Raw genomic sequence first — 24,615 nt, 5'->3', positions numbered from 1 at the left:
TGTATGTACACGTATATGTACCTACCTTCCCTATGTATGTAAATACAAGTCCAAAAGCAATCACAACAAAATGCAAAGCAGAGCAGAGCAGAGATTTGAGTGGAGCAGAGCAAATGCAATCAAATCACGTACGAGCCGAAGATTTAAATACAACACAACAGAAAGAATTCTTCTTCAAGTCAAGCGAAAAAAGAGAGATGGGCCCCCAATGCCCCTAACGGCGGCTCCATCTTGATGTTGATGTTGATGTTGCCGGTGTGGTTCGTCGTTCGTCGCTCGTCTTTCTCCATTTGCCATTTGCCGTGGAGTCGAGTGCAAGATCGATAATCGGCCCGCAAAGAAATCAAGTCAAGAAGAACATGTAATAAGCGATAATCCACAGTAAATGCGCATGCGTGCAGTGGCAGCGCCTCACAGTTGGGAAGTGTGTGAGTGCGGGGGGTTTGAAGATCGCGCCTTGGCCATCGAGGGAAATTATAGCATTTATGTGCCGACAGCTGGGCGAGAGTTTTGATGTTGGCGCTTATTGATTTTTCGACTCTGATTCGCGTTCGCTTAGCGTTCCAATCATGCAACAATTTGCGAGTTGATGAAAGCAATTTGCAGTTATTTAGACGCGTTTTTCACAGCGCATTTCGTTGTTTCGAGACCGCTTGACCTTGGGGCGGCAGCGACCATTTAGCTTCAGTGAGCTTCGGGCGGTCCACAATTAAAATCAACATTCAACCAATTAAAACCCACTTCAGATTATGAATGACACACAAGACAGCGACTCAGCAGCTGCATTGCTGCCTCAGCTCAATGAACTCTCTGTCTCTGGCAAAGAGGTAAACGCGACTTTGGCATGCAAACATTATCATCTGGTGGCCACCATAGACGCAACCGCGAGCGCCACTGACATAACGTGCAGCTGCACCTGATAACCGAGCAACTGTGCAACTTAATGGCCAAAAAATGCACTTAGAAATTACGCGGGTCGCTCACTGCTGAGCACGGGCCAACCGCGATGTGGTTTCAACGTTAGAAGCACAAACGAATGCCATAGAATGGACGGCAACAGTTTGTGGAATCACTTAAATATACTTACTTTTGTACGATTTGACCATTTGGGAGCCACAGCCCTAATTACCAAAGCATTAAATTGCTTCGGAGATGGCAGGCTCAAATTAATTTGTCGAATCAGGTAAGTCCGATTAAGGGCGGTGGAAAGTGAAAAAGAAAATGGACTTTGAGCACGGTTCAAATAGGCTCGGTTAGTGAGAATAATTTACTGAAGTGCCCAAAGCCAACGCCCTAAAAACAAAGTCAACTAATTTTATTTTTCTATAAAAAACACTTCCTCGTCATACAGAGAAACACATGTAGGTTATGAACCGAACAAAAATTTTGCAGATTAATTTGAATTTGCATACAAAACACTAAACGAAGGGCATATCTATTTTATGAATGCGCTTAATTGATCAGCTAGGTTGCTGTGAAGATAAGATTTGCTTAGAATACATATATATACACATTCATATACATATGTATATGGTCATGAAAATGAAATTTTTTTATGTTAATAGGCATAACATGTAACTATAACCAGCCCTAAATTTGGTGCTAAAGTTGATTTTGGGCAACTTTTCGCCTCAAAACAAGGCATTCACACGAAATAAACTCAAAAGTTGTTTTCGCTGCCACCAGTTTAATATATGAATGAGACTAGTTTTAGAAGGTTGTACATTATTGTCTCTTAAAATTAGTTTTGATTTTTCCAAAAAAATATTTATATTTTTTGCCTTTAACGGGACATTCTTTATATCATATATTTTTGTTTTGTTTCTTTTTTTTTTTTTTTTGATTTTATATATATAAACTTAGTAAAAATGAGCTAACAGAAATAATCAATGCTTATATTTTCATTTTATAATATCAAACATAACAATATCAAACAAACAATCTTTATAATAGTATTAAATGAATAAGGCAAAATAAATTTAAATGTGTAATATTAGTAAAATTAAATACGGTTTTTTTCAGAATAATTCCGAACCGTAGAAACAAAATGGTTTTGGATTCCTTTATCTGTCATAATTTCCTTTTGATAACTGCTCGCTCCAACCCGATCAATGCATCGCGGCGGCTGCCTTTCTATGTGAGCTTCGAAAAAATTCTATTTAACTTAGAAAATCAACTAAAGAGCAGCAGTAAAATTAAAATAATTTTTGAAAAACATCAAAAACCGTTTGCACGCCTCTTCATTTTGTTCGCCATTATTTTTGATCATGTATCGTAGATTTCCATAATATTAAAGTATGGACTAGGCATATATACAAAAAATGATCACTTATGTAGGAAAACATAGATTAAGTCCTGGCTACGCCCATGATTATACGTGATTAATAAGTAACACCCTTGAACTTGAATTAACAGCTAAAGATATCGCTGGTTAGAATGGAGTCGATTGCATTGTGAAACCATCTGGCAACGCTAGGCCCTCACTTGCATCAAGCGCGCTGCGCTTGCATGTCAGCCGGCAAATTGCAACAAAGCCATCTCGGAGTTGGCCGACTGGCGAGCATTTGACACCGTCTTGAAAGTTAAGTGGGTGTAGAATTTGTGGCATGCCTGGCGGCCAACAACGATGTCCAGACTGTGTCCACGATGGCGAATACCGCGACTCTGCTTGAGTGGTGCTCGCTGTCATATAATTGATGCCCGCGCCAGTTGCTATTATGGTTTAACACTCTGCCTCTTTACAATTGCGGCTACCCCACCTCTGTACCCACTGCACACTTCATCCTCTGGTTGATTGGAACGCGTGCCGCCTGCTGAAAACTTTAATCAAAAGCGAAATAGCAAACGCTCTTGGGCTCTTGGGGGAGTTAAGTCGGTCAGCGCGCTGGCGTACGGCCTAGGTGGAGTACCTCGGCAGCTGTCAACCTGCATTGGCCGGCCAGCACCATCATCTCGGCGCCCACACATGGCCATGTGGCTGGCAATTTGGTGAAACGCGCCTGCGGCTCAAGCAGCAACAACCAGAGTCAATTCCTGCCAATTCCACTAGAATGGAACGCGGCTATTAAACAACTTTGCCACGAGTCACCAACTCGGCTCTAACAAATATCGATAAGCTCATGCACCACACTCAAAAAAAACTAATTGGCGTATAAATAACACATGCATATTAACTCGGAACCCTTATACAAGTATGTACTTCGGCTTACAATTTTGGCCTTCCAAGTATTTTAATAATAAGATTAAAATTAGGTCCTTAACTAAAACAAATTTAAATATTATTCATTAGTACGCACACTACGGCTTAAAAGCAACAATTCGAACTTTGAAACTAAACTAGGAGGAAGTAGAAGGAGTTACAAGAACAGTCCCAGAAGAAGACTCCCAGCAATACTAGCAACAGCTCTTGCCAATCCTAAGTATTCCATTGAAAAAAGAACTGAACTCTTCCACCAAACCTCTTCCACTTTTCTCCCAGTGCTTTCAGATCCGAAACCCTTGCTCCAGCATCCGTCCACCCCCGTTTGATGTGCACTTAATGTCACACATAGAAATGCTTTTCAAAATTTTATTGAGCCATTGAAACGCGATACTTGGCGCATTGCAAAAATTACTGAGTATTTTGTGCATGTTTTATGCTAATTGTCGCTGCCCCTCTTCCCTCTTATTCGTTCGTCTCTTCTTCCCACCTGGGCGAACGTCTGCCCCGACTGTGATAAATATGGGACAAGCGCATAAATTTGTTTATTAACGAGTTGGAGACGTGGACCTGCACTTGGACTGAGATCCAGACTGCGATCAGGCGCTGCTGAACCGCTGCTGATGCCATTTTAAGTGTTGGCTATTGCTGTTAAACCTGATCATAAAAATATTTTACGACGTTATTAGATTGCGATTGCACGGCTCTTTTTGGGCGTATCGCAGATGGACTTAGTTAGTGGTATGACCATTTTGTGATTGGTTATGCTCTGTTTGTAATTGAGGTGTGTTTAGTGCCAATAACTGTACAGAGTTACGAGCGAACTTGTTGGCCCAGCCAAACAGAACTATCCGCACTCTTGCCACATATATATGTATGTACTCCTCAAATGTATGTATGTATGTACATGCATTCGTCTGGTATGACTAATGTGTAGAAGGTAACATTTGGGTTTAAAAATGCGGCACATACTCTTTATGTCTGTTTAATTACAAAACTCATGTAAATTAATAGGCGGTAGCGTAGAATTAATTGCAATATGCGCAGGGAGCAGTTCGGCTTCGATTTCCGAAGTTGCTAGAAACACATTTGTGTGTACGCTATACGAGTTTGTCCGTTATACAGAGTTTTTCCGTAACGCCGTTCATATTATATCCCCTATATCTATAAGAGACGTACGCAGAAAATGTGTACATATTTCATAATTTCCCGCCCGCACATATTTTCCCCCATAATTAGCGTATTATATAACTCCCGTAATTTTGGGAACTGAGAATTCTGCATGAACGCAAGGATAATAGCTAGAATAACTAAACTTGATGCACCCCCGCACATCCCCGCTATTAGTGATTTTTCATAACTCCCGTAATTCTTCGAATTTCGAATTTGGTAATTACTTACAGTTAGTGATTATGTGACCGTTTGTTAAGTTTTATTATAATATGTCAATTATGAAGAAAGTTAGGGCCATAAGCCGAAGCTCTGCCCGCAGCTGCAGTTTTTGTTGCTGCTATGACTTAATTCTGTACTACATACATAAAATTTTGATGTAAATGTATGTATTGAATATATTTTGATTTAATTAAATTAATCTCTTAACTAATTTAATTTTTAAAAATTAATTTTTCATATTTTTTCTTTTTTGTGGGGTGGGTTCAAGGTTTTTAGGAGTTGAGCCCGCTCGACTCTACCATTCCTTTCTTGATTTTCTTTCGAACATGCTTTGATCAAGTTTCTTCAAGTTTTTGACTTTCCAACTGACTTCGGCAAATGGAAGGCGATGCATTTGAATCCAAAAATTCTGAACAGACAAATAATAATTTTGGAACCAATTCTACTTCTTTACCCTTTTCGATATTTCTAGGGAAATTCATTTCAATAATTTAAATTATCTATCATCGCTATCATTTAAATTATTAGCGACTTGTTATAATCATAAAAATGTTTTACGGATGATTAAAAAAACAGGGTCTCTCATTCAAGGATTTTACTCGCATAATAACGAGAATATGGGAGGCTTAGAGTTCCAATAATATAAAGAGAAAAAGGGAAGAGTGTGGTTTGGTTCAGTGCCTTTGCCAACATAGGATTCCTTCTTAGTTTTTGGGCCCATTGCCATCTGCCACGCCGACTGACTTTGACTGACTGACTGACTGCAGCCGACCGCTTTCTTGAACAAAAACCACAATGCATGTAATCCAATGCCTGTCACAAGCACGTGGCAAACAGTCGCTGCAATGCGGTGACTGTGGCTGCATTGTCATTGCCAATGGCATCAGCTTCATTCGTTATTACCAGTGCTTGTCCATTTGCCGACAGTCCCGCTAATTCAATATTGATGCGCGGACACTTTTCATTGGGCCGGAGGGGCTGTCAATGTGGCGGCAACTCTCCGCCTATCAGGCGTCAAGATTTATTGAGGCGTTATAATTAAGTTAGAAATCGGTTTTGATTGAGTTTCTCCCTCCACTTTCCACTTCTCGTTGCAGTCTTCACCTGGGGCAAGCGCATGAGTCGCAAACTGGATCTACTGAAGCGTGGCGATGCCGCCGCTACCGCCAACACACACAAGTCCCACAGCGATCTGCGCAGCCTCTTCCACTCGCCAACGCACCACAAGAACGGTACCAGCAACAATGGCAAGCCTGCTGGCTACCAAAACAATACGCTCAAGAAGTGCAAATCAGGACCCATAGAGACGATCAAACAGCGACAACAGCAGCAACAACAACAGCAACAGCAGCCGGTACCGAGTCAGAGCGCTCAATCCACGCCTACACACCAGCAGCAGTCACAGTCCCATTCGCATTCGCATGCGCAGACCCACGTGCCGCGCCCCCAAAAGGCGCTCAAGAATTTCTTCCATCGCATTGGCTCTACGGGAATGCTTAACCATCGCTCGCACAATTTAGTGCGCGCCTCGGCGCAAGAGCAGGCCACACCCACAACTACGACACTATACCGCAGTAGCTCGACCAGCCAGCTGTCCAGCTACATCAAATGCGATGATCCCACTGAGGGCCTAAATCTTCAGACCCAGCAGCGACTGCCGCGGCTAGGCAATGCGGCCAGTCTGAAGTCCAGCAGTTGCGACGACATAGCTAAGGTGACCAGCTGCCTGGCTGCCAGCCAAAGTAGCAACAGCAGTGGAGCCACTAGTGTGGGGTCACCCATTAATGGGGAGAGCCAGAATGGTGGCCAGCAGGCGCCACAGGAGGCTGCGCGTCGCGGCGCCTTCCCTTACGCGTTTCTGCGATCGCGACTCTCGGTACTGCCGGAGGAAAATGGTGGCTCTGTGCTTCTCAAGCATCAGCAGGCTTCACTCAGCAGTCTTCTAGAGACCCCCTCACCGCTACCACAGCGCCGTTCCCCTGACCAGCAGCAGCAACAACAACAGGTACTATTGCAGGACTCGATATCCAATGTGTCCCGCAACAATAGTATCTCATCGAAGGACTGGGAACCACTTTACCAAAGATTAAGTAGTTGTCTAAGTTCAAATGAGTCGGGCTACGACAGCGACGGGGGCGGGGGCGGCGGCGGTGGTGTACGCCTGGGCAATAATCTTAGCATCTCTGGCGGAGATACAGAATCTATTGCATCGGGCACGCTAAAACGCAACTCCCTCATCTCTCTCGCCTCGTCGGAGGGCGTCGCAATGGGCATGGGCGGAGCACGCAACAGCATATGCAGTGCCCCCGTTTCGCTCGGGGGGTACAATTACGACTATGAGACGGAGACAATACGGCGGCGCTTTCGGCAATTAAAGTTGGAGCGCAAATGCCAGGAGGACTACATTGGATTGGTGCTGTCTCCCAAGACGGTGGTAACCAACAGCAACGAGCAGCAATATCGCTACCTGATTGTCGAGTTCGAGCCATATGGCATGGCGCAAAAGTAAGTACGACTGAGACTACACAGATCTGTCTGGCTTCAAATGGAATGTCAATAAAAGAAAATTGGTATATCGCTTGAGTATCTTTTTATAATTTTACTTTAAAATTCGTTTACTGTAACTTTTCCCAGAAATAGGCATTTTTATTTTTGTAAAGCCCCTAGCCCAGTGTTTATGCGGCAGTGCGCTGTTAACTACGGCTGCCAAGACTAACAGCTGTAAACGGTCTGTTAGTTAACAGAGCGCTGCCCTCGGGCAGCCTCTCTCCCTAATAGTCTAATTAGTCTGTAAGCGCTTTACTGGGAATTCGTAAAGTTAGGTTAAAAAGAAGAAACTTGGTGAATAGACGTGTGTTAGTTTTTCACTTACGCCGCCATTTTGGATATTTAACCAAAGCGACGCCCCACTCCTTTACATCCAGGATAGCTAGTACTTATAACGAAATTATTTCCGAATAACAATGCAGTAGATTTGAAAAGGTAGCGTTGGAAAGGAACACAGCGTTTCTGAGGTTTCACAGACCTCCATAAATGTTGTGTAATTGTTTTATTTTGAAATTAAATTGAAATTTAATCTAGACGGTAAAAATAAGGCAAAGGAGAATGTTGTACTATAGAACAATTTGAATTGATGGAACATTAATGATTAGAAAAGGGGACTTTAAAAAGAGATTTCCGACTAATTCTATACTCCTACTACCCCACAGAGATGGACGACTGCGCTTGGGCGATGAGATTGTCAATGTGAATGGGAAGCATCTGCGCGGTATCCAGTCCTTTGCTGAAGTACAGCGCCTACTTAGCACCTTCGTAGACAACTGCATTGATCTGGTCATAGCTCACGACGAGATTGCGACCGTCACCGACTTTTACACCAAAATCAAGATCGATGGTATGACTACAGCGTTGCAGCAGCAGCAACTGCGCAAGAGACTCAGCTACACGCAGCGCACACAGAGCACGGATAGCTTAAACAGTAGCCATGCATTTGACTTACAAAGTCTGCAGGACCCCGAAGAAGTCAACACTCTGCCAGACGATGTGCGCTCCTTGGCCAGCGATAGCACACTACCCACGCCAATGCCACTGATGCAGCATCGTCGCAGTTCAACTCCACGTCACTCACTGGATGTCAGCGGGCCGGAGAACGAACTTCTGCGCCGCCGCGCACGCTCCTCCTCAGGTCAGCGCAGCTTGGCCCTAACCCCGCTTTTTAACAGTCCAGGTGGCTGCAGCTCACCAGCTAACTCTAACTCTAATCCCGACTCCTACACACCGGTTTATGCGAGTCGAGCCGCAAGCGTTTGTGTCTCGCTAGCCGACGATGAGAAGTGGCAACTATTGGCGCACAAACGCTGCTCCGAAGGCGGTCTCGTTCCCGATCTGTCCGGCCGTACTTCTGGCCAGCGCAGCACCTCGCTCACCTGTGCCCTGGAACCACGACGTAGTGTGGGCGGGGTTATAGCTGGCTCAGGTGACGATGCAGTCGATGGACAGACGAGTTCGCAATTTGCCACGCGAACGCATTACGCTCGCAATTCGATCAACTTGTCGAACTCGCATTATCGGTCGCTGCGTTTCGCGCACTCGCGGCTGAGCTCCTCAAGATTGAGCTTGTTTATGCAGGCGTCGGCAACTTCTAACCAACTTAACCCAAGCGAGACGGCCACTGGCACCCCTGACAAGGCCAATACAACATCACCAACAACAAACACTACTACTACAACAACTGATCTCACTAATAATATGGCGGCACAGAAACAACAGCAATCACAACAACATCATTCATTATATATCAAGCACACGCCAAAGAGCGTTTCTCTCTTTGCGCCTAATCCATTTCAAAATACATCATCAGCCTCCTCTAATGGCAATACATCCAACTCATTGGCGCCTCCCACTGCTTCGCTAATGCATCATCGACCATCGCTGCCCGTGGCCAAGCTAACCATTCGAGACGAGGAAATGGCCGAGGTCATACGCGCCTCAATGAGCGAGGGTGAGCCTAACACAATAACCGAACACACACACACACACTCACTGAATACCTCCAATTGTAACTTATCCCACCATTATGCCACCATTTATAGGTAACGGGCGCTGCACCCCCAAGACGATAACCTTCTTCAAAGGACCTGGCATGAAGTCGCTCGGCTTTAGCATTGTTGGCGGACGCGACTCCCCCAAGGGCAACATGGGCATCTTTGTGAAGACAGTGTTCCCCTCTGGCCAGGCCGCGGATGATGGTACTCTACAAGCGGGTAAGCTCTGCCGCCTTTTGGTTTTGTATGTGTGATGTGTACCGTTTGATTAACAATAGTTGCTTCTATACATACATATGTATATACATATCTATTAGATCGGTATAAGAAAATATTTGGAACATAGTTACATTTCTTCCTTAATGGCCATAGGAAAATTTGAAGTTTAAGTTAGGATAGATTGGTATGGCTGGGGTAATGGTTATTACCCGCACACTTAGGCCTGAAAGGCCCCTTGTGGTACCATATAATCTCTGTAGACTTTCTTTTGGAAATTTGATGTGTAGAACAGTATATAAATATTCTGTTAATATCAACCTGTATAAGAGGGAAAACACTTTAATCTAAATATCAATATAGGCAGCCATTTGCCGATGTAAGAAACTAAGACTCCAAATTTCTAATATCGATTTGAGCTGAAAAATTTACAACTCCACTCACAAAATTTCTCATTATAAAAATAGTTTCGTACATATTTAAGAATTTAGTTTCCAATGTTAACAATATCTTAAACGTAAACAAAAATTCGTTTCCAGTACCAGTCATTCCAACCACGATAAAGGGTCAACTTATTTGAAATCAGAATCTGAATTGGGAAAGTGTATTTAAATGTTTGCTTCGAAGAGTTGCACCAAACCTTGGTCCCAACATTTCAATGCCTTCGTTCATTTCCAAATAAAAAAATTCCCATATTAGCCGTACTATATTCTATGTGAGATATTTAATCTGACAATCCAATTAAACGATCACTTTTAATTCATGCTTGTGCAAGCAGCCGATCTTTCCAATAGCATCTATAAGATATAGTATAGAAAAGCACAGGAAGGTATAGCTATGTTGCTTCCGATCGTCCATTTGATCATTTGTGTACGCATAACCTGGGAACTGCCACACCTCCATGTGGATGTTACATATTCGAGACCAAACGCATACACTGTTTGAAAGATTTAAATGATGGTTTAGACTCTTAGAGTACATCAATTCACTATTAATGTTTATATAAATAGAAAATCATCAAATAATCGCACAAGTATTAAGCTCTATAAATAAATGTGTTTTAAAGGTGACGAAATAGTCGAAATAAATGGCTGTTCCGTACAAGGCATGAGCCATGCTGAAACCATCGGACTTTTCAAGAACGTGCGCGAAGGCACAATTGGGCTGAGGATTTTGCGCAGGAAGTAAGTACAAAATTAAAATAAAACACTCAGAATCTTACATTATTTTTTACAGATTACAAAAGGCAAAATCGATGGGCACGTAAGCAGTGGGTCCGAAGATCAACAAAATCTTTTAGTTAAGTTTTTAAACTCACATTTAAATGTACGTAAGCCCCCTAATACATACATATATATGATTAATCACGTTATCGATATCAAATTTGATTAATCATGTTCATGTTGAACTTGTAGTTAAATTTTTCTAAACGTACAAAGCATTGGTTTATATGCATCTGTATTCTAAATATACAATTATATATTTCATTTAGTTATAAGCTTTTTGTGAGGTACACCTCTATGTATATTTACCTATATATTAGTTATAATGCATTACTATTTTAAATTATTCACTATGTTAGGCTTTTTGTGAGTTAATTACATTAATTGAAATAAAAATGTTTAAAAACAACATCAAACTTATCAAACGCTTCACTCCACATCATCCTTTAAAATCAGTCTTTGCTTCTTGACAAAATGTTCAATGCGGTTCTCCAGGCTCTCTGCAACCACAAAATTGACATAAAGTAGAGAAAAAAACCTGTTAGGCTTAAAATGCAAAGCTTACCACAACGCTTGCGCTGCAAAAGAGGTTGGTATTGCCGTGGCTTGATCGTATCCTGAAGCAGCAGCACCTGTGCGCGCACCTGCTGCGGTTTGAAAGCACTAGTCTGCAGTGCTTCCAATTGCTCCAGCACATTGCGAATCATGGTGCACTTTACACTAAACTGTGTCCACTCGCACTGTACATTCTCTATTAATTTTTGCATATTTTCTTCGTTGTAAACCCACTTTGTAATGTCAGGTTCACTGGATGGTTTTGCATTCTCGCTACCGCCCTCAACTACGACATCTTCGGTAGCTTCAGAATGTGGATAATTTGCAAGGCGTGTGGTGTGCGCACTGAAGTCACAATGAAATAGGTTCAAGGGCAATCCAATGGCAGGTGTGTATTGGGGCTTGCACGGGTTGGTGGCCACATCCAGCAATTCACTTATGACGCTTGGCTGCTCGCGCTTCTGTCCTACGAGCAGAAGAACAGCCATGATGCAGCGTATTTGATGCCACAGAAACGCATTTGCTTTAATCTCTAGGTAGTACATAGCATATCCCGATTCCGAATCGATCCCAGTCTTGTCACATGACTCCACACACGCCGCCTGAAGATTCCGCATGTAATTGGTGACACCATTGTGGACATCCATCTTGCAAAAGTTTCGGAAGTCTGCGTGCTGTACTAGAAGCCGACAAGCCGCCCGCATCGCTGCAATGTCCAAGTCACCTTGGGGAAAGTAGTAGCGATAAGTCCTGGCCACGCAATCGAAACGTGCACTGTAGACTGAACTACGAAGCGGCATCCAAGCAATGCACTGTATGTTCTTCGGCAACACCCGATTCAATAGACCGCAATAATCGATTTCCGATGCCAGAGCCGACGGATCGTGTTGATCTACTGCGTTGTGTTTGCTGCGCAAATCTATGGAGATCACTTGACAGAAAGCGCTCACCTCCTTGTCGGTGCGTCCGCAGCGATGATAATTGGAGCTAGCGCGAGACTCGATTAAACAGGTGCGAGTAAGCGCCCGAAACAAGTGGGACTCGATAGTATCATTCGAGTCCTCCTGGCAGGCGAATCCTTGATAGTCCCAGCCAAAGTATAACAATTTCAACAGTACGTGACGTTTGTGTGCGCTGTACAAAATGCTATTTAGTGATTCCTTCTGATTCTTAATAGTGCACATTTATGCATACCTTGCCCAATTAAATTTGCGTTGCGTGTCCCTCTTGTTTTTATGCTGTTGTTGCTCACCGTATTGCTTCAGCAGTGCTTCCGACGGCTCATTTTTTTGTTGCAAAAACGTCTTGTACTCATCATCGTCTTTATCATTGGAGTTCAGTTTCTTTTGTAGTAGGTTGCGTAGTTGAAAGTTATACGCCTCCAACTGAATTATTTTATCGATTAGGTCTGCTTTGCTCAATTGCTCCAAGGCCTGGCGCGGCAATCCTTTCAACCGCTTATTGATCACCACTTTCCTATCGCCAATTGCGCTCATTGTGGACACACAGCATAAAAACAGCGTGACACCATGGATGTTGCAAACATCTGTAGCTTTTCGCACCCTTTACAGCACTAGGTTTAGCATTCCGGTTCACTGTACTGGTTCAGTTACCAATGTCATCGATAAAAACAGAACAGCAAAATTTAACAGTTATAGTTTTAAACCTTTTTTCCGAATATCTTAATCAGACACAAGTATTCCGAAGACAAGCGAAAAGTGGTTGTTCACGTTTTGATTTGCCTTTAAAAAAATGAAATCTTAAACAGCCATCAGGGAACCCCTCACTGTTTTTGTAAAATACATTGATGCATCTGAATCAGAAATGTTATCGTAAAATATCGATTCATCGACTACATATCTCACATCCCTATTAAATATTCTATTGTCGAAACCATTAAAGTAGTCAGTCACATAGTATTTAAATAAAATAATATGCAGCGCGAGGACAAGCACTTTGAAATGACACTTGATGCCGTTCTGACACGGCTCAATGATCTGAAACTGGCTGTGCACGCCATGATACAAAAGCTGGAAATGGAATACGAAACGATAAATTGGCCAACTTTCCTGGACAATTTTGCGCTGATATCCAGCCATTTGACCGGTCTGACTAAAATTCTAGCAAAAGAGCAGTGTCCGCCACTTCGAAATCGCACAGTTCTCCCGCTTCTAGTCTCAATGGATCGCGACGAAACGCTGGTAAATATCACAGAGGGGCGTGTACCGGTCTTCTCGCATGACATTGTGCCGGATTACTTGCGGACACGGCCTGACCCGATAACGGAGCAGAAGATGCAGCAGAACGAGCAAAAAGCAGCAAACTTAACCAACGATGCGGCCATGAAGCAGGTCACACAATACAACAAGGTCGTTTCGCACGTACTAGACATGGTGACAAAAGCGCGCGAGGAGTGGGAGATTGAATCCTCAGCACGCATACAGCAGACCAGCAGCATTTCCGATACACATCTGCTTGTAGCTGCTTTGGGAATGGGAAAGGGTCTGAAAATGACCATGCCAATGGGTGGAATGCCTCCGATGGCAGGACCAGGTCAAATGATGGTACCACCCTCCATACGTGCTCCCTCACCGATGGGCGGCCCCGGCCTAAGCCCCGGAAATGTGCAGCAACTTGGAAAGGCGCCGTCGGCAGTAAAAACAAACATAAAATCTGCAAACCAAGTCCATCCATTTTCTCGATAGTTCTTCGCATATCGAAGTAATTTATTGTTGCGTTTATTATATAGGAGTTGTCGTCAACGGAATGTTTCGTCATAAATTATTAAGCATTAGAAATAGATAATAAATTTAACACATAAATTCATAAAAATAGAGTCGGCTGTAGTCTATGCCGCAGGCTGAGCATGTTGTTCCTTAATCAATATTTCGTGTATTTTTATGTCTAGCGGCGTTGAGGTATCGATTAGCTCGAGGCACAGCGAGCGCAGTTCTTCTTTCACCCTGTCCACACGGCGCACAATGCCAATGAACTTCTGACCTAGCGTCAATTTACGGAAACGGACACAATTTTCCTGAGTCCAGTCCACATCTTCCAGCTTAATGCCTGTGTTTAAGAGAAACGTCATATAGATTTAAAGAATGCAACAATAGGCGGCGAGCATTGCAATACCATAGAGCTGCGCTCGTAATGACATCTTCGGCAGCTCGTACATCGCTTTCGGTAACTGGACCAGCTGGTCGCAACGAACAACGCCATCGTCACCGAAGTCCACGAAGCGTACATGTATCATTTCGTCGTATATCTTATAGATGATTACGCTGTAATACGATCACACATACATATGCATATGGGTCGTTAGGAAGGATATTAGGATAAGTGTGTGAGGAAGAGAAGTGAAGTTCTGCAGTGATAAAATTTGATATTTTCAAGGATTTCTGTAACAGGCCTATTTCAAGGTCTCCTTATAAAAAAAAAAACGAATGTCTATAAGCCTGAGAAGTGTCATAAATATTAAATACTTGAAAGACTTCAAGCCAAATAAATAACAATAGCACGAGCCAATAAATATTCATCACTGTTTTCTATATTATAAAGTTTCACCTGAATTTTAAATTTTTTTTCACATCAAATTTATAGTGAAAAATCGCTCAAGGGGAGTGCCCGATTAATGGGATACATAAGTATCCGCCTAAGAGTGGTGTCCGGATAAAAGAGGTGAGCACTAAGAGAGTTTTCACTGTATTCCACTTTTGATACCGAATCCATAGTGTATATATTTTTAGTCAACATGACGAAAAATCGATATCGATACAGCCATGTCCGTCTGTCTGGATGAACGCCTAGAATCTCCTTATCCCCAGGCACCACGAGTTTGTTTCATTTCTTTTATTTCCCTTCAATACTACGTTTCTGATCTACTATCATATAATTAAGCGCAGGATGTTTGTTAGGGTACAGGTTATTTAACTGACGAGTTTGCTCGACTGTTGTGTGATAGTGATAATCATGATTCAAATCAAGTTTATGAACCCATTAAATCGTTGAAAAACTGTAAGTAATTTTAGCCTAATCCTATATGTAGTATATTAGCTGATCTTAAGAACTTCGTTTCAAATTAAAGCTGAAATTTTTACGTATGCTTAAAATTGTACGCATAAAGACTTGTCGATCTACCAGAATTTCAAGCTATGAATAAATATTAACAGTTGAATACAAAGCCGATATAAGCTATTTGGCTAAAAGCGATCCGTTCTACAAATAGATCAGTCAATTAATCAGTCACCCACCGATGATAGACGCCATCGCTATCTAGAGCGGCATAGGCCTGTCCCACTAGCAATTGCGTGGGCAACACACGCTCCGCCTTCGGGCTCTGACAATGTGCCTGCAGCTCCTTCATCAGCGACTGGAGCTGATTGTAGAATTTGTATGGCTGAACCTGTCGTTAGGAACGCAAGCGATGTATTAGTTGGATTCCGACACACTGACTTCAACTTACCGCAAAGTGTCCAGGATTAACTGAGAGAGCAACGCGCACCTCAAAATAGGCACCCACCGCTGGTATAGCCTCGTATGCTTTCAGCATGGGTGCCATCTTTATTGGCGATATCGGAGGCGTGACCGCCACAGATGTGGTTGTAGTCGGCGTAACCTCGTTGCTGTTCGTGCTGTTATTAGACACGGTGGAACTAAACGAGCTGCGGCGCAAAAGTTGTCCACTGGGACTAAAGTGCAGCCCGCCATCGTCGAACGGCTCCAGACGAGCCGAGCTATACATATAAGTATTAAATAATGGATTTTTGGAATAGCGCATATGAAAGTCGATATTTTTTTTTCTTGTTATGTATTTTTATATACAATGAAAGGTGACCTTAATCTAAACATTGGGTTACATGACAAGATGAGAAGCTTACAGTTAGATGTCATTAATGCGGAGAATTTTGAATCCCAGTTATATGCAAGCACTAATTAGAAACTATAAGTTAATACCAAGAAAATATACAGAGTGCGTGTTTGTGTGTTCAAGTGTGATTGTTAGGTAATGAGCTACTCACCTCTGTATCTCATGCTCCATACGAATAGCACTGTTAACACATAAGTAGAGACCGTCCAGTCCGCGAGCGTGAATCGTGACCATTGGCAACTGATCGCTGGCGCCCTCCATTACTTTTAACTACAAGTACATGAAAATGTATAGCATTTAAGTTAGTTAATCGTTGAATAACTTAATAAAAGCCTCGTATCTAGTGAAGTTACAAATAAATTATAGCTTTTAGGATTTTCAATGGTCTTTATGAAACGGAGATTGGGTATTCGGACGGATTAATCATACATTTTCTGATATTTACCATACACGAACGAAATGATAAATGGCAAGTTATCACTTTGTTTTTAAAATGTGTAAATAGATTTGTATGATAAATATGCATAATTCGAGAAAATTTCTTGAATACTTTTTTGTACTTTCCCAAATTCGATTATTCAGTTCAGTATCTTCATTTAAGTGAATTTAATTCAAAGAATATACATAACTTGGATTGGAAATACTGGTGAAAGGCTGGATTTCTTTATGGACCACCCATGATTATAGGAAGGGGTTGTGCGACAAGTTAAACTGAAACTTACCAGAACTTCGCTCTGGGGCGACATCAGACCGCGCAATCTACCAACCATTTGGTTATCGATTGGCGGCACATCGTGTAAGCGGACACGCAGCGCCTGCGCCGGATATGAAGCTAAAGCTCTGTTTAGAGCTTCTAGCCGATAAATATTTGACAAGTGTGTTTTCCGCATGCGGCCATCATCGACATAGTAAACATCATAAACGTCAACAGCATCCACTTGCTTTGGCTTGTAGGTGAGCATGCCACGATGCCACTGCTTGATACCCTCTGCCGACTCGTCGCACACAAAGAATAGCCGATCGTGCTGGAGATCCGCAAAAGCTGCATTTTTATGTTCCGTATCTGTCGCCATTATTTTTGATATGCTACGTTGCACAAACTTGAGATCCTCGTTAGGCAGCAGCACAAAAAGATCACCCCCATCGTTTATGTGCGATACAATCACCGGATTTGATTTTTGCTCGAGTTTCAACTGAGGCGACGGCGTTGCTCGGTTTATCTGTCTAGCAACCTGTTCATTCAGATTAATATCCTCTGGTGTTGATGTGTCGTAAAACAGTGCGACAATACAAGCGGGCTCCTTTTCTGCAGCCTGCTGAGCATTGCCTGTGCTGTTTCCGGCCTCGACGAATTGCGTCTCTGTGGTCATTATCTTAGCCACAACTGTACGACCAACCAGCTCCTTGCTCAGCTGCAGCTGTGCATGCGGATGCCCCTGGTAGCTTTCCAGGCCATACATAGACAGACACACAGCCTGCGCGGGCAATTGCAGGAACGTTGTGTCGAGTTCAAACATATCTTCGTAGGCAAATGAAGAGATATCTCCAAAGTCTATAAAGAAGCAGCAGCAACTACGTTGCTCGACATCCAACGAAATAACCCGGACACGATTCCAGCTGTCGCTCAGCTGCACGGCGTATAGCTGACCCACACATGGATCCTGCACAGCACGTCGCAGCTCCACCCGTGCCATGCAAGCATTGAGATCTTGGGTGAGTTGATCAAAGTCATTGGTGTATGCGCATCCAATGAGCTGGCCCCAAACATGTGAAACAGATGTGCAGTGCGTGATATACATACTCCAGCCTTGGGATCCGCATGTCCACGGCATCTGCAAATCTGGCGTGGTTGATGCCCCCAGACGTTCCCGCGAAGCTGGAACGTCCGAGTTGATAGCATACACGATAATCATGCTGGGGCCAGACTCAACTCGGATTTTCGACGATTCACTGACTAGCGACCACCAGTTGCTAGGCAGCTGCTGTTGGAACGTTTTCTCATACCACTCGGGAAGTTTGTGTTCTACAATGCCGTTTGGAAACTTGAGCAAACCCTGATAGAAAACATCCATGAATTCCTCGTCCGTTAACGTGCAGACGGGTAAACGCTTCCGTGACTCCAAAACGCGCAGCCCTTCAACTGCAATTTCTGCGGTCATTCGTTTGGCAATCATCGTATCGGGATACTCTTTAGGATAGCAGGAATAAACCAAGTTGTCAATGCGGATGGTGCAATGCACGCTCATTCCGGTACGATAAATCTTATACGAGGGTGGGTCATAATTGCGATCCATACAGTATTGCTGCAAGCAGGCTACAGGATCGCGAATCGCATCAAAGTTGAACGGAACCCGGGACTTGTTCGGTTTGCTCCGCTGTAAACAAATGAGAAGATACATTATTTCTATTGGGCTAAAGAAAATAATCAAATCTGAATCAAACCAACATGATTTTATATATATACTTAAAAACCTTAAAAAATCAGGTCGAGTGAGACTAGTACTAGATCGATGTCCAGTTTATAAATTCGATATTTAGAAAGACTTGATGTTTAAGGTTTAATATACAGTGGAAACTCTCTTGGCCGGACACTCACGGTCGGCCAATTATTGTCCGCCCAAGGGGAGTGTCCGCTTAAGGAGATACTTAATTACTGCTGCAGCTTGTGGGAGTGAAATTGTTTCGCTAATAACTTTTCTTAGAATTTACCGACTTAGATATATAAATTATGTGCGCGAAGTTTGGTTAATGTGGACGGTATTGACAAGCGGGGGAAGGGGATGAAAATTCAAAAAAGTAAAATACACTCGTATAGACTAGGAACTAGGAGCGTCTGCATACGAAGATTGGTTTAGGTACGCTCAGCCGTTTCCGGAATCCAGGCGTTCATCCAGACAGACGGACGGACGGACATGTCTAGATCGATTTCTCTCGTCATGCTGATTCAGAATATATATACTTTATGGGGTCGGAGTTGCTTCCTTCTGCCTGTTACATACTTTGCACAAACCTAATATACCCTTTTTACCCTACGGGTACAGGGTATAAAAAGAATTACAAGATTTCATAGGCATAATAGACGAAAAGTGAAAACTTGTATCCACATGTGCTCGCCACTGTAATTCCATATTTTAATAGCGTCTAATACTTCGAAAAAAAATTTCATTAAATTATATAGAATTGGCATTTGATAAAGGTTTACTTACAGCTACCATTTGATGCGTTTTCGGGGTTTCCAAGGCATGCGACGGTAATCGCAGCTCGCTGGAGACCAGAGAAGAGGCACCTTTGGATTTGCTGCTTTCAGGAGTGGCGGGTGGCGTCATCAGTTCAGCTGACGTGGCCACTGGCAGCTTCATTTTCAGTCTATCGTTCACCGATTTCGATCCACTGGTTATCCCAGCCGGTGGGGTCCTACCTGTGCCAGCAGCTTGCAGCGACTTGTTCGCCACTGAATTATTCAAATGGGAATGACGCTTGTACGTGGGCGTACTTAATGGCGTCATTAGTAAATGATCGCTCCCTGTTCGCAGATGCGCACTGTGCCCCAATATAGGACGCAAAGGAGGCTTTTCCATCAGCGGCTTGCGCTGTGGAGTCGTTGCACGTGTATTTCCATTCATGGTCGGTACTGAACGATCACCTGGCGGCTGATTAGGCGCACCAAGCCGCGATGCAAGCGTAGGCTGAAAGTAATTATTTGAAATTCTGATCTTCAGCAGCCCTTCGCTGACGATCTTCTCTTCAACAGTTTGCGGGTGGACCACCTCCTCCACCGGTGGCTTCGACTTGGGCCCACTCGATTGCTGTTTGGAAGCACGATCAGACAGCTTTGAAGCCGTTAAAGGCGATCGACACCGATCGCTGGTAATGTTAATGCTGAGATTTTCGTCTTTTTCTTCGGATGCCAGCTTGAACTCTGACGCCCTTAGATTGGGCTCGTCTTCTAAATTCCTTGAGCTTTCTTGCAGTTGCCGCTGTTGTTCCGCGTGCTTGGCTTTGAGTGAAGCTGTTTCTTTTTCACGCTCGTGATTCTGATGTTCTAGAGCAGTTAGTTTTTTGCGATGCTGCTGGTACTGCACGTACTCTAGGTTTTGCTTTTCCCGCAGCAGTTCTTCAACCTCTTCCCTTAGTTTTCGCACTACTTGTGCCTGTTCCTGGAAATTGCGTCCTTGGCGCTCCTGCAGCTCCTTTAGCTGACGATCGAGCTTGGTCTGTAGTTCAGCCTTTTGTTCGTTTTGACTTTTGCGCAAATACTCTAACTGCTGCTGCAGTGCCCCGTACTTCTTCTCCTGCCTCTTTAGGAACTGCTCTTGTTCTTGTTTTTGTTGCGCCTCAAGCTGTTGTTGTTTCAGTGCCTGCTGTTTTTGAGCGAGTTGTTGCTGCTGTTGCTGTTGTTGCTGTTGTTGGGCGAGTTGTTGTTTCCGCTGTGCTTGTTGTTGTTGGAAAATCTGCTGCGCGTAACTGTAATTGATGCGTCCACTGAAGTCACTAGACCCTCCTCCTACTCCAAAGCGACGAATTGCAGGGGCACGTGAAGGGCCTTGTTTAGATCTCTGCTTCTTCTGATTGCGCACTGCATTCACAATGTGTTCCGACTTTCCGCTTATTTTTGCCGTTATATAGAGCTACAAAAAATACGAATTATTAGTCAACATTATAAACATTTGACTTTGAAATTGCATAGCTGTTGCTTTACTTTGTTTATTCAAGTTATCTTGAGCAAAAACGAAGAAGACGATATTACTCAAATTACCGAAAACATGCTGAGCAATTCGATTCTCAGGTCTTAAGACTCTTGCGACATTTAGTATATGTTTGTGGTCATAACTTCTCCGTATTCTTTTTAAAATAAGCAAGAACAATAATATGAGAATAACTGGACTACATTAATACGTTTAAGAAATTAAGCTAGATTGAATACAAATTCTAGAAATATTCTCATTATTGCATAGACTGGCATAAAAAATATATTAATACTTATATATCATTGTATGTAAGTACATAAAAAAGATATAACTGATTGTCTATTAATCTGGATAAAAAAGTTACAGCTGTTTCTTTGCCAAGGCGATGACATAACTAAGCACCAAAACATGCGAGTTAAATAAACTATTATTCTTTAGTATGAAATCGAGAAAAATATTTATAATAAAAGCTTGATGCTTTACATTAACGAAATATATAAATGCTCACGTTGAATAAGAACTTCACACCTTGGCATATATGAAACCCTGATTTTGGTTCTTAAAATTTTCTTATTAACTGCAAACAAATCGATATTTTAAATATCAGTGTACGAGTATATTGCTGCTAATAAGTGCAATATCCATATGATTGTCTGTTTGTTAAAAGCTTCGTAAAAAACACAATATTGGAGGCAGCAATGAACTACATAGCATTAACGGAAATGGAAAAACACAACACATAATCTGTGTCATGAAATAAATAGATGCTGCTGCATAAAAACTGTCAACAACAGGAGCGGTGGCAGCTACAATGCAATGCACTGACACAGTATGAACAGAAAGCGTCCAACATACATACATAAATTAGTACATATGTATATAAATGCACTTATGTATACACATATAAGAACGTACATATGTACATAAGTACACTTCGATGCATTTAAAAATAATTTAAAACAAAAAAGAAAACACATATGTACGTAGTATACAAAGTTCAAGTACAGAGTGCTGTGTTAACCAATTGGCCGCGACAGAATCAAAATTATTCACTTTCACCCAGGCATACTCTCAAACATACAATACATTCATAAGCATATATAGTAAGCCCATAACATGTATTAGTGCACACAGATGAAGCAGCAGCCCACACACACGGCAAACAGACACACCAGACCTACATACATACATACGCACACTTTTAAATTGCTGGCATTTTCGATTGTTTCTTTTTCGCTTTTTATTACATATTTTCTGCCATTGCAATTTCGCGAACGCAGCCCCAACTTTTCTAAAGCGATTAATCAGCTGCAAAGCAACAACAATACCACAATTTCGAAAGCGAAGCAAGCTTCGAATAGATAAACTTATTGTCGTTGCTTATACTTTGATGTGTGCAGAAAAAAATAGCAAGACGAGCGACAGCAACAATGTTGACACGTTGCCTGTGTGGCAGCCCGGCACGGTGACTAACAATTGACAACCGACAACATTGGATAGAGCGCGACGGCCACTGCACGCGTGGACGCAGCAAAACACACTGAGGAGCTCCAACATCAAAAGCTTAAAGCGAAAAGCTAAATGAGCGCGCACACTACAAGAGAGCATCCCAAAGCACTAGCAGATGCATGAGAGCGAGAGCGGGGCTATTAGGGTGGGCACACGCTTTTGCTTGGTGTTCAAATGAGAGCTACAATTTCTGCAAGTTGATAAATGAAAACAGTGATCAGAGAACTACTTTAATGGTTATAAGATATATACATACATATACATATGTATATATAAAAAGAAAGTTAGAGATTCGAGCAGAGGTCCAACTTTTAAATACCCTGTAAATAAAAATCAAAAATTAATATATTTAAATCAATTCATTTAAAAAATGCTAGCATAGCACAGCATGGACAGATATTACATTTGTGTTTATAACATCCTTCATAATTTACCTATCACGATGGCAAAATGTGAAAATGGCTATATTTACGGGAGTTAAGGCCACGCAATTTGCACAAACAAAACCAACATATTCCAAATGCCTTCTTAATTCGAAATTTTTGTTCAACATTTTCATAAACAAACAATATGGTTCATAAAAACACATATTTGGGATTTAACAGCCAAATAAAAAGGATAAACGGCAATGAAAACAAAACCTAGATTTAGCTTGAAATCTAAATTTGCATATCCAATTACCTCAAAACTTGGTTTGAATGCTTATCGAAAGAATTAAAAATAAAATTTTTTTTTTGGTTTATTAAAATTTATCTTGGAGATATCTTACCTCATTATTGTATTGATTGAATTTGAATTCCCCTGTAGCCGCCAGTAATGCCTGGGCATCGAAAAACCCAAACTGTCGAAAGGGTAATGGCTTCCCCTCTACGTCCTTGTAATCTCGTAGAACGGAATTTAGTGTTACTGGTGGCTTTTGAGATTGTACTAGGGAGCGCACTACAAGAGCGATGTTGGCAAATGCTTCTTCCTTTGATGAGCTCATGTCTAATCAGCTGTGATAGAATGCTGCAAACAATAATAATAATAACAGAATGGTTCACAGGTGGTAACAAGCAGCTCATGCACGGCAACACCAACACATGATTAAATGTTATGGAATGCTCAGCATACTCACTTTTGGCAACCGATTATAAAGTCAACATCAAAATTGAGCGCACAATGAACGTGACGGCGGTACAGATAAGCAAACGCAAAACGCACAGCTGAGCGTGCCACCTAAATTGAAAGAGCGCCTACAGCTGAGCTGGTTGGATGATGATGGTAGCGTTGTTAATGGGGTGTGCAATGGAGCGGTGCTACCGACGCCGTACGCTTCTTCTTTTAAATGTATCTACAAATATATGATTTGTTTAAATTAATTTGTATAAGTTTTGTGTGCAGCGTCGTTTGACATACTTTGGAAGCGTGCAATATCTACAAGCACACATCCATATGTATGTATGCATATACATATGTACATACATATTCATGTATGTATGTAAGCCACAATTTCACACGAAAGAATCTAAACTGACGCTTAATGAAGTACGGGCGACGGAAAAGTATAATTTAAAGTTTACTTAACTGTTGAACGCCCGACAAAATTACCAATATATCTACATATTTAAGCAATAACAATACTTTTTTTTACAATTCGAGTTCTACACAAGAAATTTATGCGCTTTACTTTCACGTGTGGCTCTCATCAAATAACGGTTGATACGCCATTGCTCACACATACGCATAAAGCATGTGCAGCATACATATATATGCATATGCCTATAGGTTTAAATAGTCAACAAGTCAGTTTTATTCTTCCTCGATGTTAACAAACAAAAACTGCAATTGTACCAATAATAAATAATTTCACTTACATCAGTACAAAATCGAAATGTACAACCTCTTTTTCTGTTTGAATCCTCTGCAGGAAAAATAATTATACTTAACCTGGCAATCTTCAAATCGCGATTTTAGAAAACAAATATTATCGCCAGACTGAATTAAATATTGTATTCGTCCTTTTTATATTTGATTTCAGAGTTACAAAAAAACTTTTGTAATATTTTCTGACCACAAACAAATTAAATAATATAAGCACTCTTGATGTGAAAACGACGTCTTATGAAATCTATCGATGTTATTTAAATATCGATTGGACTTGCTCAGGTTAAAACAAAAGAAGAAGAAAGCCGTCACCATTATAGCCCTTCTACTTACATGCTGTGACAGTCCTCCCTGGTCTGGTATGAACGAGTACTTGTGAATAAATTCGGTATAAAGCTAACCATTCCTCCGCTGATGTTCATTTTTCAGTGCAATTTAAAATTGTATTCAATTCAATAATCTTAACATAATTTCAGATGTTAACAACATCCTTTATTAGATAGGAACATTATTGCCTGAATGCAAAAAAAAAATTAATCGACGTACATATACTTGT

At 41.9% G+C, this 24,615-nt stretch overlaps 4 protein-coding genes across 11 annotated transcripts in view; 2 read left to right on the top strand and 2 right to left on the bottom strand.

Annotated features, from left to right (window-relative positions):
* The window catches only part of LOC115624620, a 62,067-nt gene extending 51,084 nt beyond the window's left edge, over window positions 1-10,983 (top strand). For 2 of the 3 annotated variants that reach the window (XM_030519370.1, XM_030519371.1), the window contains exons 6-10: window positions 5,689-7,096; window positions 7,801-9,092; window positions 9,184-9,354; window positions 10,418-10,535; window positions 10,588-10,983. In XM_030519370.1, the coding sequence (XP_030375230.1) occupies window positions 5,689-7,096; window positions 7,801-9,092; window positions 9,184-9,354; window positions 10,418-10,535; window positions 10,588-10,618 (3,020 nt within the window). In that variant the 3' untranslated portion in view covers window positions 10,619-10,983. Of the gene's footprint in view, window positions 1-3,087; window positions 3,192-5,688; window positions 7,097-7,800; window positions 9,093-9,183; window positions 9,355-10,417; window positions 10,536-10,587 lie in introns of those variants that run through there. The other variant, XM_030519373.1, reaches the window with a different exon arrangement.
* On the bottom strand, window positions 10,873-12,658 carry LOC115624621 (tRNA pseudouridine(38/39) synthase). Its single transcript, XM_030519374.1, has 3 exons — window positions 12,324-12,658; window positions 11,140-12,263; window positions 10,873-11,074 (listed from the first exon to the last, which is right to left on the bottom strand). The coding sequence occupies exons 1-3, from the start codon at window positions 12,623-12,625 to the stop codon at window positions 11,004-11,006; spliced, it is 1,497 nt and encodes a 498-aa protein (XP_030375234.1). The 5' UTR covers window positions 12,626-12,658; the 3' UTR covers window positions 10,873-11,003.
* A 390-nt stretch (window positions 12,659-13,048) lies between these two features.
* Window positions 13,049-13,975, top strand: LOC115624986 (mediator of RNA polymerase II transcription subunit 8). The gene has a single exon (XM_030519848.1). It carries the CDS (start codon window positions 13,064-13,066, stop codon window positions 13,832-13,834), a length of 771 nt encoding a protein of 256 aa, XP_030375708.1. The 5' UTR covers window positions 13,049-13,063; the 3' UTR covers window positions 13,835-13,975.
* LOC115624985 (tudor domain-containing protein 7) lies at window positions 13,819-24,203 on the bottom strand. Of its 6 annotated transcripts, XM_030519842.1 has the most exons (10): window positions 24,050-24,203; window positions 23,311-23,526; window positions 22,963-23,201; window positions 19,203-20,624; window positions 16,719-18,371; window positions 16,148-16,266; window positions 15,592-15,862; window positions 15,380-15,531; window positions 14,262-14,410; window positions 13,819-14,195 (listed from the first exon to the last, which is right to left on the bottom strand). In XM_030519842.1, the coding sequence occupies exons 3-10, from the start codon at window positions 23,176-23,178 to the stop codon at window positions 13,978-13,980; spliced, it is 4,200 nt and encodes a 1,399-aa protein (XP_030375702.1). In that variant the 5' UTR covers window positions 23,179-23,201; window positions 23,311-23,526; window positions 24,050-24,203; the 3' UTR covers window positions 13,819-13,977. The 6 variants fall into 6 exon arrangements, with proteins under 6 accessions (XP_030375702.1, XP_030375704.1, XP_030375705.1 ...); XM_030519844.1 differs by lacking the exons at window positions 22,963-23,201; window positions 23,311-23,526; window positions 24,050-24,203 and adding an exon at window positions 22,071-22,204; XM_030519845.1 differs by lacking the exons at window positions 22,963-23,201; window positions 23,311-23,526; window positions 24,050-24,203 and adding an exon at window positions 21,882-22,005.
* Between the last annotated feature and the right edge of the window lie 412 nt (window positions 24,204-24,615).

The sequence above is a fragment of the Scaptodrosophila lebanonensis genome, unplaced genomic scaffold, assembly GCF_003285725.1.
Source record: "Scaptodrosophila lebanonensis strain 11010-0011.00,11010-0021.00 unplaced genomic scaffold, SlebRS2 tig00000061-arrow-pilon, whole genome shotgun sequence".
Classification (NCBI taxonomy): Eukaryota; Metazoa; Arthropoda; class Insecta; order Diptera; family Drosophilidae; genus Scaptodrosophila; species Scaptodrosophila lebanonensis.
This window is presented reverse-complemented; position numbering and strand designations above follow the sequence as displayed.